Here is an 18,571-nt window from a genome sequence, read left to right on the forward strand (position 1 = left end):
TGCTTACAGGCACATCAAATCTCTCCTGTCCTCTCGGCTGAGGCCAGCCCTGGAACTGGCAGCACTGTGTGTCTACCTTACTCTACTGATGGAGTTTCAAAAGAGGGAGTTGGAACACACCTGCGTCCCTCTGTAGCCTAATCCGTAGGCAATAGCCCTTGACAAAGGGTCTAAACCCAAAGTTCTGGATTGTGTTGTTTTCATTATGTTGTTTTGATTAGGGAGGAAACAAAAGGGCTAAGATGGGTGTACAGCAGAGCTAGCATGAATTAGCATACAGTAACTGAATCTCCCTAAGGTACAACTAGTGTGTTGCTTTGTAAATATTTGATTAAATTGTTACATGAAATGCTATATTGGCAGTACATGCTCTAATATAATAATAGGGATACCTAGTCAGTTGATGAAATGCTATATTGGCAGTACATGCTCTAATATAATAATAGGGATACCTAGTCAGTTGATGAAATGCTATATTGGCAGTACATGCTCTAATATAATAATAGGGATACCTAGTCAGTTGCACTGAGATAATAATGGCGTGGGAGGGGATGGCTGCTGTTTTACGGGCTCCTAACCAACTGTGCTATTTTGTTAGTTTTTTCACGTTATTTGTAAGTAATTTTTTTGCTTATTTTGTACAGGATGTTGCTGCTACCGTCTCTTACAGTGGGGCAAAAAAGTATTTAGTCAGCCACCAATTGTGCAAGTTCTCCCACTTAAAAAGATGAGAGGACTGTAATTTTCATCATAGGTACACTTCAACTATGACAGACAAAATGAGACAAAAAAAATCCAGAAAATCACATTGTAGGATTGTAGGATTTTTAATGAATTTATTTGCAAATTATGGTGGAAAATAAGTAATTGTGCAAGAGGGCGTAGGTCGAGCTGCCTTCTGAGAATTCGTAGGCGAGTGAGTAAACCACCACTACCATCCGTTCTACTGGCCAACGCGCAATCATTGGAAAACAAAATGGATGATATACGATCAAGACTATCCTACCAACGGGACATTAAAAACTGTAATATCTTATGTTTCACCGAGTCGTGGCTGAACGACGACACAGATAATATAGAGCTGGCGGGATTTTCCATGCATCGGCAGGACAGAAAAGCTACGTCTGGTAAGATGATGGGCGGGTGTGTGTGCCTATTTTTCAATAACAGCTGGTGCGCGATGTCGAATATTAAAGAAGTCTTGCGGTATTGCTCGTCTGAGGTAGAGTACCTTATGATAAGCTGTAGACCACGCTATCTACCAAGAGAGCTCTAATTTATATTATTTGTAGCCGTCTATATACCATCACAAACCGATGTTGGCACTAAGACCGCACACAACCAGCTGTATAAGGCCATAAGCAAACAAGAAAAATGCTCATCCAGAAATGGCGCTCCTAGTGGCCCGGGGACTTTAATGCAGGCAAACTTAAATCAGTTTTACCTAATTTCTACCTGCATGTAGCCAGCAGCATACCACCCTGCATACCACTGCTGGCTAGCTTCTGAAGCTAAGCAGGATTGGTCCTGGTCAGTCTCTGGATGGGGTTGGGGGGCTAGTAGGAGACACTCTTTCCTCTGGTCTAAAAAAAATATCCCAATGCCCCAGGGCAGTAATTGGGGACACCACCCTGTGTAGGGTGCTGTCTTTCGGGCGGGACGTTAAACGGGTGTCCTGACTCTCTGAGGTCATTAAAGATCCCATGGCACTTATCGTAGGGGTGTTAACCCCGGTGTCCTGGCTAAATTCCCAATCTGGCCCTCAAACCATCACGGTCACCTAATAATCCCCACCTGTTGTATTCGGCGCATGTGACAAATAAAGTTTGATTTAATTTGAATGCATTCAACAAAAATGTGTCTTCCACATTTCACCCAACCACTCTGAATCAGAAAGGATGGGCTGCTTTAATCGACACCATCGGTGCCTGGGAGGCAGTTTTTGGGGATTAACTGCCTTGCTCAAGAGAAGAACAGCAGATTTTTCCAGGATTTCAAACCAGCAACCTTTCAGTTCCTGGCCCAATGCTCTTAAACGTTAGGCTACCTGCCTACCTTAATTGATAGAATGATTTTACCCACGGTAGATCAGGCGATGCCCTCATCCAGCAGATTACCACCCCCTTCACCAATGTCACCACCCCACGACTCTATATCCTCCCTTGGTTGGCGATAGTACAGTATCCCTCATGACACCAGATATTATCCCAGCTACCATCCCCAGGACATTATTGCACAATGTTTCTCAAAGGTTCTAATAAGGTTATGATCCAACATCACCGCCATAAAGTTCAGAATTATCCATCCTTCTACTATTATCCATCCTCCTCCTACTATCATCCATCCTCCTCCTACTCCTACAAAATGTGATACCTTTCCAGCTCAATTGAACATCAAAAGATGACTTGTTCATGCTATATTGTATTCCAGAGATGCAAAGGCCTCTGGGATAGTATGTGTCCTCTGGGTCCTCTGAGCTGTCTTCAGACTCCACACTCAGACAATAGAAGCATTCGTGACGCCAAGACGTGACTACGTCCTTTCTAAAGCTCCTATGACCTACACTATCTCCAATACCCCCTTATAAAGGCATACACAGGAAGTACCCACTAAAACCCCATTGACCTCCACTATTTCCTCAATACACTTTCTATGGGTTCAGGAAATACTAGCGGCGAGGACATCGTCAGAACGTGTTTCCTGTAATTATGTTTATCTAAGGCTGAGTAAAAAACAAACAGGAAGGAACATCCAGCAGAGTAAAGGAGAGGTAGGCTTTGGGCTTATCACTGGTGGAGTACAAAACAGTGTGAACCTCAGCACAGCTCAAACATGAGGCCTAACAAGGCATGGAGAACACAATGAAACGTTCTTGCTAATGCCAAGTCGATAACAATGTGAGTGTGTGGGGGGTTAGGGGTACGTGTGTGTGTGTGCTGTGTAAGTGTGCACATGCCCTGTGTGTGTGTGTGTGTGTGTGTGTGTGTGTGTGTGTGTGTGTGTGTGTGAGTGCGTGCGTGCGTGCGTGCGTGAGTGCGTGCGTGCGTGCGTGCGTGTGTGTGTGTGTGTGTGTGTGTGCGAGCAAGCATCTTGTTAATGCCAATTCAATAACAGTATGGGGAAAGGGCATAGCTTAACAATGAAAGTCACTGATAGGAATATTCCAGAGCAGATCTCATTACAAAGACAAGGAAGGGAGCAATGGCCTGTATGTGTCTGTGATAATCAATGATAATCAAGTATGTTGCAGAACATGCCTAACAATCATGGTCACTCTCTTTTGGATGGTGATTACTTATGGACATAACATGCCATTTATTTTGTCTATAGGCAGAAGCTAGTTTATGGTCATGTTCTTCATTGTTTATGCTGTTCCCTCCCTCCTCTCTCTCCTTTTCATCCTCTTGCTCTTTATTTTGCCATTCACTCACTACACCCCAATTACCACCAGAAGTCCAGCAAAAATGACCTTTCAGTCACACACCCGCACACAGGCACACACACACCAACAGCACGTCACCTGTCACCTGTCACCATAAGTGAACTCTAAAGCATGACTGGACAGGCTTCTAATCAACCTCAACACACTTCCCCTCACTGCGGAGAGAGAATGACAGTGACTCACTCATGAATTGAAAGTGACGGGGGACATTGCTAGGTTTGTGTGTGCGAGCGTGTGCGCATACCTGCATACACGTGCGCGTGACTGTGTGTACATGCGTCCTCAGGGACCACCAATGACAGCCAATGACAGCCCTCTAACTACCCCTGGTGTGAGTACAGGACGTGAGTGTAATAGCCAATCAGAAGGCAGTGTGGGAGCCTTGATTGGTGTCAGCGGCGGGATCTTGTCTAAGAGTGAGGGAATGTATCTCTAATCTCTCTGACAGGCCTGCCATGTCCCACCATCAATCATACTACCATAACTGGACATGAGTGTACATTAGGAACTGGGAAGTAAGAGAGAGAGAGAGAGAGAGAGAGAGAGAGAGAGAGAGAGAGAGACAGAGAGACACAGAGAGAGAGAGAGACAGAGAGAGAGAGAGAGAGAGACAGACAGACAGAGAGAGAGACAGAGAGAGACAGCGAGACAGCGAGACAGAGAGAGAGAGAGAGAGAGAGAGAGAGTGTGTGTGAGTTGTCTCTGTCAGTGTCTGCCCAGAAGACTGGACTGCAGTACAGGAAAGTAAGTACGTGTATGCGTGCGTGCGTGCATGAAGACCAGTCTTCTGAGCAGACAGACAGCCATCTTCTCCTAGCAACCAATTCCATGAGCAGCAGTAAGAAGAGTTCCTCCTTAAATATATACAGTGCCTTGCGAAAGTATTCGGCCCCCTTGAACTTTGCGACCTTTTGCCACATTTCAGGCTTCAAACATAAAGATATAAAACTGTATTTTTTTGTGAAGAATCAACAACAAGTGGGACACAATCATGAAGTGGAACGACATTTATTGGATATTTCAAACTTTTTTAACAAATCAAAAACTGAAAAATTGGGCGTGCAAAATTATTCAGCCCCCTTAAATTAATACTTTGTAGCGCCACCTTTTGCTGCGATTACAGCTGTAAGTCGCTTGGAGTATGTCTCTATCAGTTTTGCACATCGAGAGACTGAATTTTTTTCCCATTCCTCCTTGCAAAACAGCTCGAGCTCAGTGAGGTTGGATGGAGAGCATTTGTGAACAGCAGTTTTCAGTTCTTTCCACAGATTCTCGATTGGATTCAGGTCTGGACTTTGACTTGGCCATTCTAACCTGGATATGTTTATTTTTGAACCATTCCATTGTAGATTTTGCTTTATGTTTTGGATCATTGTCTTGTTGGAAGACAAATCTCCGTCCCAGTCTCAGGTCTTTTGCAGACTCCATCAGGTTTTCTTCCAGAATGGTCCTGTATTTGGCTCCATCCATCTTCCCATCAATTTTAACCATCTTCCCTGTCCCTGCTGAAGAAAAGCAGGCCCAAACCATGATGCTGCCACCACCATGTTTGACAGTGGGGATGGTGTGTTCAGCTGTGTTGCTTTTACGCCAAACATAACGTTTTGCATTGTTGCCAAAAAGTTCAATTTTGGTTTCATCTGACCAGAGCACCTTCTTCCACATGTTTGGTGTGTCTCCCAGGTGGCTTGTGGCAAACTTTAAACGACACTTTTTATGGATATCTTTAAGAAATGGCTTTCTTCTGCAATATACGACTGATTGTTGTCCTATGGACAGAGTCTCCCACCTCAGCTGTAGATCTCTGCAGTTCATCCAGAGTGATCATGGGCCTCTTGGCTGCATCTCTGATCAGTCTTCTCCTTGTATGAGCTGAAAGTTTAGAGGGACGGCCAGGTCTTGGTAGATTTGCAGTGGTCTGATACTCCTTCCATTTCAATATTATCGCTTGCACAGTGCTCCTTGGGGTGTTTAAAGCTTGGGAAATCTTTTTGTATCCAAATCCGGCTTTAAACTTCTTCACAACAGTATCTCGGACCTGCCTGGTGTGTTCCTTGTTCTTCATGATGCTCTCTGCGCTTTTAACGGACCTCTGAGACTATCACAGTGCAGGTGCATGTATACGGAGACTTGATTACACACAGGTGGATTGTATTTATCATCGTTAGTCATTTAGGTCAACATTGGATCATTCAGAGATCCTCACTGAACTTCTGGAGAGAGTTTGCTGCACTGAAAGTAAAGGGGCTGAATAATTTTGCACGCCCAATTTTTCAGTTTTTGATTTGTTAAAAAAGTTCGAAATATCCAATAAATGTCGTTCCACTTCATGATTGTGTCCCACTTGTTGTTGATTCTTCACAAAAAAATACAGTTTTATATCTTTATGTTTGAAGCCTGAAATGTGGCAAAAGGTCGCAAAGTTCAAGGGGGCCGAATACTTTCGCAAGGCACTGTATGTTTTTATGTTCAATTATTTTATTATATGTGAACATCTAGAAGAGTTGAAAGATACTTTTCTTTTGAGGAAATGTTTTGGAGAGATTTGGATAGATTGATCGCCCTCATTCATCAGGCTCATCTGCTGAATCATCAGGTAACACAAAGAAGGAATGGGATTGGGGGACTATCAACCCAACAAGAACAAAAATAAGAATTAGGACCTGGATAAACAAACATGAAACCAACAGAGGGAGAAAGAGGAAGGATTTCTAATGGGTTTCTGGAGGACAGTCCAGGCCTTAAAAGCGAAACAAGCAATCACACGAAGTAACAAACAAGCAAAGAGCACTTGGTAAGAAGGTGGGGACATCCTGAAGTATCTTAAATTATGTGTAATGTGCTGTTTCATTGAAAACACACATTTCATGTCTTTATTTGTATTATTCATCGTGCATTGTTTAAAAAGTGTATTTGTCGGCCTCTCGGGTGGCGCAGTGGTTAAGGGCGCTGTACTGCAGCGCCAGCTGTGCCATCAGAGTCCCTGGGTTCGCGCCCAGGCCGCGACTGGGAGGTCCGTGGGGCGACGCACAATTGGCCTAGCGACTAAGCTCGGTCAACACTGCCCTCCCAGTTCTCGCCCCCAGACCCTGCATCCAGTGGACTAAGCTTGGTCAACACTGCCCTCCCAGTTCTCACCCCCAGACCCTGCATCCAGTGGACTAAGCTCGGTCAACACTGCCCTCCCAGTTCTCGCCCCCAGACCCTTCATCCAGTGGACTAAGCTCGGTCAACACTGCCCTCCCAGTTCTCGCCCCCAGACCCTTCATCCAGTGGACTAAGCTCGGTCAACACTGCCCTGCCAGTTCTCGCCCCCAGACCCTGCATCCAGTGGACTAAGCTCGGTCAACACTGCCCTCCCAGTTCTCGCAGGGGGCAGGAGTGGCCATATATGTCAAATCTCATTTAAATATTTCTGTTCCCAAGAAATTTGAGCTGCTGGTTGTAGACGTGTCCATAAATCAGAATACACATTTATTTGTTGCTGGGATTTGTCCACGAAACTGCAAAAATACTAATCCTTGTTTAACTTTTCCGCTCAATGGTTTTTACACAACATGTTTCCGCTCTGATTTAGCCACTTTCTCCTGTATTCAGGACCCTGAGTTGGCTCTAGAAAATGTATCCTCCATATTTATTCCTCTGGCAGATAAACACACCCCTTTTAAACAATTCAGAGTCAAAGATAGATTGAACCCTTGGGTTTTTTTCGGAGTTATCGGAGCTCATTCAGATGAGAAATCAGGCCTGGGCCAAAGCAAGGAAAGCGGACTCTGTAGTGGTCTGACAATCTTTCAGACAATTGAGAAACAGATGTATTATCTTGATTAAGAAAGCTAAATCAAGCAATTTTTTTAAAGCTCTATCTCTGACTGCTGGTGATCCTTAACATTTTTTGGAAAACAGTAAACTGAAGCATACAAATTCCTCTTCTTCCCTGGCTAAGCAAGTTCTGTCTGACTGGCAGCATAACCGAGAAGAATGAGATAATTGATGCTTTTAATCATGATTTTTTTTTATCTCGGCAGGCTTTCTATTTGAGACAAACGGTGGTGCATTTGACCCTGGTCCGTCAATCGACTGCTCCTCCCTCTGCCAGCCTCTAGCTGACTCGACGGTTAACCCGTCAACTTCTGGTGAATCTTTGTTTTCATTTCAACAATTTACTATCTGTGATGTGCTGGATGCCTTGCTTAAGACTGATGGAAAACAAATCCACTGGGGCTGATATGCTTTATCCATTTTTTTGCTGCAGCTCTCTGCCCTCCTGATTGCTGAATAATTAACCCATATTTACCTGACGATTATATCTGGTACTGTCCCCGAGGTTTGGAAGGCGGACCATGCTCTTCCCCTTCACAAAGGCGGTGACCCTTGTTACCTAAATCATTATTGGCCTATTTCTAAACCTTCTTGCCTAGCTAAAATAGTAAAATCCTCGATGAACTCTCAGCTAAAATCTTACTTATCTTTGAAATGTATTCTTAATGTACAGTTGGGTTTTTTGACCGGGCCATAGCATTCTCTGCTGCATCCCTAGTTATGAATAATGTGGTTATCTAAATGGATAAAAAAGCAACATTGTGCTTCATTGACCTGCCAAAAGGCTTTTGATACTGTTGATCACCACCGCTATCGCAGAGTCTGATGATTTAAGCACTTTGGATGGTGTCCATATTGAACGTGTTCCTGCTTACAAATATTCGGGCAGCTGAATAGATGAAACGCTGTCTTTTAAAGAGCATATTGATGAGCGAGTTAAAAAAGGGCTTCTTCTAGAGAAATAGGTCCCGCATCTTGCTAAATACTATAAAGCAGACGATTGAGTCGACTTTCCTACCGGCCCTAGACTATAGCGACCTCATCTATATGAACACGGCTGCCACTTCATTGAAGCCATTCGTTTATCATAGTGCACCGTGCTTTAGTACGGGTGACAAATTTTAGTACTCATCACTGCGTCCTCTACCAGAAAGTTTGTTGGCCCTCTTTGATGTCACGTAGGTTGATACATTGCAACGTTTTCATTTATAAAACCCTTTTACAAAAATTCTCACTGTACCTAACATTACTACATTTTAGACCTACGAGTTACCACACCCAGTCTCAGGGATGGCTAACCCTGGAAACTCCGTTGGTCTCTACTGACTCAGGTAAATCAGCTTTTAGATTTCTTGCACCTTATTTGTGGAACAATCTTCAAAACGTTGTTAAATGTGATGTTCTGTTCAGAAAGCTGATTGAGGACCTAACTACTGATGAATGTGTTGTTCTTTCTGCTTGCAGTTGGTATTGATATTGATGTGTGTCTTTTCTGATTTATGTAACTCAGGGCTCATCTGTAAAAGAGACCTTGGTCTCAGTATGACTCCCTGATCAAATAACGGTTAAATAAAAAAATACCAATATAAAGGAGATTGAGACTAATACAGTTGAGATAAGGAAATATTGGAAAAGTAGAGATGGAAACATTCTAGCTGTAATTGACAGAATTGACAGCATTGGACATACATTTGACAAGATATGATGGAGCAGCCATTAGGATGAGGGAAGGCTGGCCTAGGGGGAGAGACATACTTAAGTGAAGGAAAATAGATGCAGAGTATTGTAATAGAGAACTATACAATGCCTTTCAAAAAGATGTCTGCCAAAAGACCATATTGAAAAAGGAGTTTCGTCCTCAATATTCCAATGCCATAGTCCCAAAAACTTGAGACAGCTTTGAAAACAAATCAGCTAGTTCTCCCAGTGGACATCATCTCCCTGAGGATGGAGACATTTGTTCTGGCCATCTTAATGCTTCAGCGCATGCCCTGATTAGACTGGAGAGGGGAGGCTGTGAAGAGAGATAGCGCATCCCCAAATCAACAGTTCCCATCCCCACAATGACATTTCACAGCAGGGAGAGGGACAGGTAAAATCATCATCACATTAATGTACCATTACAACTGTGATTAGAGGGATTGACTACCTAATGAGAGAGAGAGAGCAAGAGAGAGAGAGGGAGAGAGAGAGAGAGAGAGAGAGAGAGAGAGAGAGAGAGAGAGCAAGAGAGAGTGAGAGAGGGAGAGAGCAAGAGAGCGAGAGAGAGAGCAAGAGAGAGAGAGAGAGAGAGCAAGAGAGAGCGAGAGAGAGGAAGAGAGCAAGAGAGAGAGAGAGAGAGAGCAAGAGAGAGAGAGAGCAAGAGAGAGAGAGAGAGAGAGAGAGCGAGAGGGAGGGAGGGAGGGAGAGAGCAAGAGAGAGAGAGAGAGAGAGAGAGAGAGCAAGAGAGAGAGAGCGAGAGAGAGGGAGAGAGCAAGAGAGAGAGAGCGAGATAGAGAGAGTGTGTGTCCCAGGATTTGACTGACAGGAGTACCAAATTGTAGAGAGCCCTTGACACAACATGGAGCATGGGAGTCACACATATACCACTCACCCACCCACGCGCAAACACACACACACACACACACACACACACACACACACACACACACACACACTTCCTCCCAATCTAAAAGGCTGTCCCTCTGAGCAGCATAGGGTATAACAGGGGGGGCCTGGGATTTAGTAAGAGGGATGGGCAGTAGATGAGGAGGGTGAGAACGAGCAGCAGACATCCACTCTGGGACATTAATGTGTTTATTAGAGAATTCAATCTGGACTCATTAAAGACTGATGGGGACTGAGAGACACCCTCAGATATACACCATGATGTAGAAAGAGGGATGGAGAGCGAGAATGCAGAGAGAGGGGAAAGAGAAAGGAGGATAGAGAGAGTGATAAAGAGAGAGATAAAAAGAGAGAGAGGGCAGAGAGAGGGGAAAGAGAAAGGAGGATAGAGAGAGATAGAGAGAGAGAGGGGGCAGAGAGAGAAGGGAAAGAGAGCGGAGGATAGAGAGAGAGCGATAAAGAAAGAGAGAGAGAGAGAGAGAGAGAGAGAGGGCAGAGAAAGAAAGGAAAGAGAGCGGAGGATAGAGAGCGAGGTAAAGAGAGAGATAAAGAGAGAGATAAAGAGAGAGATAAAGAGAGAGAGAGAGGGCAGAGAGAGAAGGGAAAGAGAGCAGAGGATAGAGAGTGAGATAAAGAGAGAGATAAAGAGAGAGATAAAGAGAGAGAGAGGGCAGAGAGAGAAGGGAAAGAGATCAGAGGATAGAGAGCGAGATAAATAGAGAGATAAAGAGAGAGATAAAGAGAGAGAGAGGGCAGAGAGAGAAGGGAAAGAGAGCAGAGGATAGAGAGAGAGATAAAGAGAGAGATAAAGAGAGAGAGAGAGGGCAGAGAGAGAAGGGAAAGAGAGCAGAGGATAGAGAGCGAGATAAAGAGAGAGATAAAGAGAGAGATAAAGAGAGAGAGAGGGCAGAGAGAGAAGGGAAAGAGAGCAGAGGATAGAGAGTGAGATAAAGAGAGAGATAAAGAGAGAGCTAAAGAGAGAGGGCAGAGAGAGAAGGGAAAGAGGGCGGAGGATAGAGAGTGAGATAAAGAGAGAGATAAAGAGAGAGATAGAGAGAGAGAGAGAGGGCAGAGAGAGAAGGGAAAGAGAGCAGAGGATAGAGAGCGAGATAAAGAGAGAGATAAAGAGAGAGATAAAGAGAGAGAGAGGGCAGAGAGAGAAGGGAAAGAGAGCAGAGAATAGAGAGCGAGATAAAGAGAGAGATAAAGAGAGAGATAAAGAGAGAGAGAGGGCAGGGAGAGAAGGGAAAGAGAGCAGAGGATAGAGAGCGAGATAAAGAGAGAGATAAAGAGAGAGAGAGGGCGGAGAGAGAAGGGAAAGAGAGCAGAGGATAGAGAGCGAGATAAAGAGAGAGATAAAGAGAGAGATAAAGAGAGAGAGAGGGCAGAGAGAGAAGGGAAAGAGAGCAGAGGATAGAGAGTGAGATAAAGAGAGAGATAAAGAGAGAGATAAAGAGAGAGAGGGCAGAGAGAGAAGGGAAAGAGAGCAGAGGATAGAGAGTGAGATAAAGAGAGAGATAAAGAGAGAGATAAAGAGAGAGAGAGGGCAGAGAGAGAAGGGAAAGAGGGCGGAGGATAGAGATTGAGATAAAGAGAGAGATAAAGAGAGAGATAAAGAGAGAGAGAGGGCAGAGAGAGAAGGGAAAGAGAGCAGAGGATAGAGAGCGAGATAAAGAGAGAGATAAAGAGAGAGATAAAGAGAGAGAGGGGGGCAGAGAGAGAAGGGAAAGAGAGCAGAGGATAGAGAGCGAGATAAAGAGAGAGATAAAGAGAGAGATAAAGAGAGAGAGAGGGCAGAGAGAGAAGGGAAAGAGAGCAGAGGATAGAGAGTGAGATAAAGAGAGAGATAAAGAGAGAGATAAAGAGAGAGAGAGGGCAGAGAGAGAAGGGAAAGAGGGCGGAGGATAGAGAGAGAGATAAAGAGAGAGATAAAGAGAGAGAGAGGGCAGAGAGAGAAGGGAAAGAGAGCAGAGGATAGAGAGAGAGATAAAGAGAGAGATAAAGAGAGAGAGAGGGCAGAGAGAGAAGGGAAAGAGAGCGGATGATAGAGAGAGAGATAAAGAGAGAGATAAAGAGAGAGATAAAGAGGGAGATAAAGAGAGAGAGAGGGCAGAGAGAAGGGAAAGAGAGCGGATGATAGAGAGAGAGATAAAGAGAGAGATAAAAGAGAGATAAAGAGAGAGAGGGCAGAGAGAGAAGGGAAAGAGAGCGGAGGATAGAGAGTGAGATAAAGAGAGAGATAAAGAGAGAGAGAGGGCAGAGAGAGAAGGGAAAGAGAGCAGAGGATAGAGAGAGAGATAAAGAGAGAGATAAAGAGAGAGATAAAGAGAGAGAGAGGGCAGAGAGAGAAGGGAAAGAGAGTGGAGGATAGAGAGAGAGATAAAGAGAGAGAGAGGGCAGAGAGAGAAGGGAAAGAGAGCAGAGGATAAAGAGAGAGATAAAGAGAGAGATAAAGAGAGAGATAAAGAGAGAGCTAAAGAGAGAGAGAGGGCAGAGAAAGAAGGGAAAGAGAGCAGATGATAGAGAGAGAGATAAAGAGAGAGATAAAGAGAGAGATAAAAGAGAGATAAAGAGAGAGAGGGCAGAGAGAGAAGGGAAAGAGAGCAGAGGATAAAGAGAGAGATAAGGAGAGAGATAAAGAGAGAGAGAGGGCAGAGAGAGAAGGGAAAGAGGGCGGAGGATAGAGAGAGAGATAAAGAGAGAGATAAAGAGAGAGAGAGGGCAGAGAGAGAAGGGAAAGAGGGTGGAGGATAGAGAGAGAGAGAAAGAGAGAGATAAAGAGAGAGATAAAGAGAGATAGAGGGCAGAGAGAGAAGGGAAAGAGGGCGGAGGATAGAGAGAGAGATAAAGAGAGAGATAAAGAGAGAGAGAGGGCAAAGAGAGAATGGAAAGAGAGCGGAGGATAGAGAGCGAGATAAAGAGAGAGATAAAGAGAGAGAGAGGGCAGAGAGAGAAGGGAAAGAGAGCAGAGGATAGAGAGCGAGATAAAGAGAGAGATAAAGAGAGAGATAAAGAGAGAGAGAGGGCAGAGAGAGAAGGGAAAGAGAGCGGAGGATAGAGAGAGAGATAAAGAGAGAGATAAAGAGAGAGAGAGGGCAGAGAGAGAAGGGAAAGAGAGCAGAGGATAGAGAGTGAGATAAAGAGAGAGATAAAGAGAGAGATAAAGAGAGATAGAGGGCAGAGAGAGAAGGGAAAGAGGGCGGAGGATAGAGAGAGAGATAAAGAGAGAGATAAAGAGAGAGAGAGAGTGCAGAGAGAGAAGGGAAAGAGAGCAGAGGATAGAGAGAGAGATAAAGAGAGAGATAAAGAGAGAGAGAGGGCAGAGAGAGAAGGGAAAGAGAGCGGATGATAGAGAGAGAGATAAAGAGAGAGATAAAGAGAGAGATAAAGAGGGAGATAAAGAGAGAGAGAGGGCAGAGAGAGAAGGGAAAGAGAGCGGATGATAGAGAGAGAGATAAAGAGAGAGATAAAGAGAGAGATAAAAGAGAGATAAAGAGAGAGAGGGCAGAGAGAGAAGGGAAAGAGAGCGGAGGATAGAGAGTGAGATAAAGAGAGAGATAAAGAGAGAGAGAGGGCAGAGAGAGAATGGAAAGAGAGCAGAGGATAGAGAGAGAGATAAAGAGAGAGATAAAGAGAGAGAGAGGGCAGAGAGAGAAGGGAAAGAGAGCGGAGGATAGAGAGAGAGATAAAGAGAGAGATAAAGAGAGAGAGAGGGCAGAGAGAGAAGGGAAAGAGAGCAGTGGATAGAGAGTGAGATAAAGAGAGAGATAAAGAGAGAGATAAAGAGAGATAGAGGGCAGAGAGAGAAGGGAAAGAGGGCGGAGGATAGAGAGAGAGATAAAGAGAGAGATAAAGAGAGAGAGAGAGTGCAGAGAGAGAAGGGAAAGAGAGCAGAGGATAGAGAGAGAGATAAAGAGAGAGATAAAGAGAGAGAGAGGGCAGAGAGAGAAGGGAAAGAGAGCGGATGATAGAGAGAGAGATAAAGAGAGAGATAAAGAGAGAGATAAAGAGGGAGATAAAGAGAGAGAGAGGGCAGAGAGAGAAGGGAAAGAGAGCGGATGATAGAGAGAGAGATAAAGAGAGAGATAAAGAGAGAGATAAAAGAGAGATAAAGAGAGAGAGGGCAGAGAGAGAAGGGAAAGAGAGCGGAGGATAGAGAGTGAGATAAAGAGAGAGATAAAGAGAGAGAGAGGGCAGAGAGAGAATGGAAAGAGAGCAGAGGATAGAGAGAGAGATAAAGAGAGAGATAAAGAGAGAGATAAAGAGAGAGAGAGGGCAGAGAGAGAAGGGAAAGAGAGCGGAGGATAGAGAGAGAGATAAAGAGAGAGATAAAGAGAGAGAGAGGGCAGAGAGAGAAGGGAAAGAGAGCAGAGGATAAAGAGAGAGATAAAGAGAGAGATAAAGAGAGAGATAAAGAGAGAGCTAAAGAGAGAGAGAGGGCAGAGAGAGAAGGGAAAGAGAGCAGATGATAGAGAGAGAGATAAAGAGAGAGATAAAGAGAGAGATAAAAGAGAGATAAAGAGAGAGAGGGCAGAGAGAGAAGGGAAAGAGAGCAGAGGATAAAGAGAGAGATAAGGAGAGAGATAAAGAGAGAGAGAGGGCAGAGAGAGAAGGGAAAGAGGGTGGAGGATAGAGAGAGAGATAAAGAGAGAGATAAAGAGAGAGAGAGGGCAGAGAGAGAAGGGAAAGAGGGTGGAGGATAGAGAGAGAGATAAAGAGAGAGATAAAGAGAGAGAGATGGCAGAGAGAGAAGGGAAAGAGGGCGGAGGATAGAGAGAGAGATAAAGAGAGAGATAAAGAGAGAGATAAAGAGAGAGAGAGGGCAGAGAGAGAAGGGAAAGAGAGCGGAGGATAGAGAGAGAGATAAAGAGAGAGATAAAGAGAGAGAGAGGGCAGAGAGAGAAGGGAAAGAGAGCGGAGGATAGAGAGAGAGATAACACAGGAAGGTGGGGATTAAGCAAATCAAAGCAGAGTGTAATCAGAGCCCAGACCAATCAGCCTCATCAAAGAAACACAGAGAGATGGGCTATGGCCAATGACCCTGATTGAACCACTGTCTGGTTAGTAGGGAGAGAGGAGGAAGGGATGAGAGGAGAGGAGAGGTGTTGTTACTCACTAGGTACTCTGTTGATGGCTCGGAGGGGTCTCAGAACTCGAACCGTTCTCACCGCTGAGAAACTCACGTTCTGCAGGTTCAGAGAGTACTCTAGCATTCTGGAACAAAACAAACACAGACACTGTTAGTGCCATGCCCCAGTCAGTCTACACAAACACATGATATCATCCCACTGGACACATACATCAATTCAACGTCTATTCCACATTGGTTCAGCGTCAATTACATTGAAATGACGATGAAACAACGTTGATTCAACCTGTGTGTGTACAAATCCTCTATTGCCCTCAAATTCACTTCCACTGCTTTTTGTATTCTTCCCCTCTAATTAGGGACTGAGGTGGTGCAATTAAATATCAGAAAGCCAGCAGTAGACCTCGTAGGGTAAGGTTTGAATAACCCTGATCTATTGTCTATGTAATAGATCTACTGACTATTGCCTATGGGACAGTCATAAAGAACACTGGAATAGCATTAAAATATGTTTAATCACAGAGTAAATGTAAAACATATTCTCACTCTGGGTCATTCATCAGCTGATGTCTCATTATTCAATCTGTGCTTGTCAATTTCCTCAACGTGTCTGTGTGTGTATGGCTGGTTGTAACGAGTGTGTCTTGGCAAACACTCTCTCTCATGCATAAAATAATCCACTTGAACTGCACGACCTGGACTGATTAAGAGCTGCATGCATAGACACCCACACGCACATACGAGCACCCCCCCCCCCCCCGAAGGGGACCAGCGAGCATATGCCACTGTGTATCCCTCTTCAGACATCAATAGCAGAGTGAATCACTGGTCATTGAGAAGAGGATGTTATGAAGGCATGACTACTGTACGATCATGGCTGTTCTTAACCTTCAGAGAGAAAAAGATTTATGTTCTACTGCAGTGAGTGTGAGTGGGCGTGTGAGTTCCCAGAACCATTGCAGTGAAGGAGCGGGGGTTGCACAGGGGGAGGTGAGAGAGAGAGAGAGAGAGAGAGAGAGAGAGAGAGAGAGAGAGAGAGAGAGAGAGACATGTTTACTGTACATTTGCATTGTTTAGTATCTACGTCACTTGCTTTGACAATGTTAACATATGTTTCCCATGCCAATGACGCCCTTCAAAATCAAATTGAAATGGAATTGAATGAGAAAGAGACAGAGAGAGAAAGAGTGAGAGAGAGACAGAGACAGAGAGCAATAGAAGATACTATTAGCAAGATGACATGTAACTGATGACATGTAAACAAGTTACTCCCCGACCCTGTTCAAGGGTACATGATTACCAGTGTACTTTCAGAGAGCACATACAAGAATACATACAAAGACACACAGAAGGTACATACAGTGCATTCAGAAAGTATTCAGACCCCTTGACATTTTCCACATTGCGTTACAACCTAATTCTAAAATGTATTAAATCGTTTTTTCCCCTAATCAATCTACACGCAATACACCATAATGACAAATCAAAAACAGGTTTTAAGAAATGTGTGAAAATGTATAAAAAATGTAAAACTGAAATATCACATTTACACAAGTATTCAGACCCTTTATTCAGTACTTTGTTGAAGCACCTTTGGCAGCGATTACAGCCTCGAGTCTTCTTGGGTATGACGGTACAAGCTTGGCACACCTGTATATGGGGAGTTTCTCCCATTCTTCTCTGCAGATCCTCTCAAGCTCTGTCAGGTTGGATGGGGAGTGTCGATGCACAGCTATTTTCAGGTCTCTCCAGAGATGTTAGATCAGGTTCAGGCTCTGGCTGGGCCACTCAAGGACATTCAAAGACTTGTCCTGAAGCCACTCCTGCGTTGTCTCGGCTGTGTGTTTAGAATCGTTGTCCTGTTGGAAGGTGAACCTTCGCCCCAGTCTGAGGTCATGAGTGCTCTGGAGCAGGTTTTCATCAAGGATCTCTCTGTACTTTGCTCCGTTCACCTTTTCCTCGATCCTGACTAGTCTCCCAGTCCCTGCCGCTGAAAAACATCCCCACAGCATGATGCTGCCACCACCATGATTCACCGTAGATATGGTGCCAGGTTTCCTCCAGAAGTGACGCTTGACATTCAGGCCAAAGAGTTCAATATTGGCTTCATCAGACCAGAGAATCTTGTTCCTCATGGTCTGAGAGTCCTTTAGGTGCCTTTTGGCAAACTCCAAGAGGGCTTTCATGTGCCTTTTACTGATGTGTGGCTTCCGTCTGGCTGCAGAGATGGCTGTCCTTCTGGAATGTTCTCAAATCTCCACAGAGGAACTCTGGAGCTTTGTCAGAGTGATCATTGGATTCTTGGTCACCTACCTGACCAAGGCCCTTCTCCCCCGATTGCTCAGTTTGGCCGGGCGGTCCGCTCTAGGAAGAGTCTTGGTGGTTCCAAACTTTTAAGAATGATGGAGGCCATTGTGTTCTTGGGGACCATCAATGCTGCAGACATTATTTGGTACCCTTCCCCAGATCTGTGCCTCGACACAATCCTGTCTCGGTGCTCTACGTACATTTCCTTCGACCTCATGGCTTGGTTTTTGCTCTGACATGCACTGTCAAATCATGTCCAATCAATTGAATTTACCACAGGTGGACTCCAATCAAGTTGTAGAAACATCTCAAGGATGATCAATAGAAACAGGATGCACCTGAGATACATTTTGAGTACACATACACATTTGCAAACATTTCTAAAAACATATTGTCGCTTTGTCGTTATGGGGTATCGTGTGTAGACTGATGAGAAAAAATGTATTTTGTCCATTTAAGGCTGTAACAAAATGTAGAAAAAGTTAAGGGGTCTGAATACTTTCTGAATGCACTGTATCTGCAGCCTAATAAATATCATTGTTATGGTGGGGTATAATTTATAGTCTCTCTCACTCTCACAGTCTCTCTCTTAGTCTCGCTCTTAGTCTCTCTCTTAGTCTCTCTCTAATTCAATTTCAATTCAAGGGCTTTATTGGCATGGGAAACAAACATATGTTAACATTGCCAAAGCAAGTGAAGTAGATAATAAACAAAAGTGAAATAAACAATACAAATGTACAGTAAACATTGCACTCACAGAAGTTCAAAAATAATAAAGACATTTCAAATTGTTGTAACGACGTGCACATAGTTAAAGTACAAAAGGGAAAATAACTAAACATAAATATGGGTTGTTTTTACAGTGGTGTTTGTTTTTCACTGGTTGCCCTTTTCTTGTGGCAACAGGTCACAAATATTGCTGCTGTGATGGCACACTGTGGTATTTCACCCAGTAGATATGGGAGTTCATCAAAATTGGGTTTGTTTTCAAATTCTTTGAGGATCTGTGTAATCTGAGGGAAATATGAGTCTCTAATATGGTCATACAATTGGCAGAAGGTTAGGAAGTGCACCTCAGTTTCCACCTCATGGGCAGTGTGCACGTAGCCTGTCTTCTCTTGATTAGGGGACTCTTCTCAAGGTTCATCTCTCTGTAGGTGATGGCTTTGTTATGGAAGGTTTGGGAATCACTTCCTTTTAGGTGGTTGTAGAATCTATTTTCTGGATTTTGATTATTAGTGGGTATCGGCCTAATTCTGCTCTGCATGCATTATTTGGTATGGTTGGTGAATGGACCCCAGACC

General features: G+C 44.2%; 1 protein-coding gene and 1 long non-coding RNA gene across 17 annotated transcripts in view; one reads left to right on the plus strand and one right to left on the minus strand.

Moving 5' to 3' along the window:
- cacna1g (calcium voltage-gated channel subunit alpha1 G) overlaps window positions 1-18,571 on the minus strand; it is a 199,397-nt gene that overhangs the window by 159,225 nt on the left and 21,601 nt on the right. For all 16 annotated transcript variants that reach the window (XM_090212291.1, XM_036956460.2, XM_090212290.1 and 13 more), the window contains exon 3: window positions 14,988-15,085. In XM_090212291.1, coding sequence (XP_090068417.1) covers window positions 14,988-15,085 — 98 coding nt within the window. The remainder of the gene's footprint in view (window positions 1-14,987; window positions 15,086-18,571) is intronic.
- Window positions 1-18,571, plus strand: part of LOC149974398 (uncharacterized) — a 270,502-nt gene that overhangs the window by 81,904 nt on the left and 170,027 nt on the right. The window lies entirely within an intron of this gene.

This window comes from Oncorhynchus mykiss, chromosome 20, assembly GCF_057628025.1.
Source record: "Oncorhynchus mykiss isolate SJ-2025 chromosome 20, ASM5762802v1, whole genome shotgun sequence".
In the NCBI taxonomy this organism is placed as follows: Eukaryota; Metazoa; Chordata; class Actinopteri; order Salmoniformes; family Salmonidae; genus Oncorhynchus; species Oncorhynchus mykiss.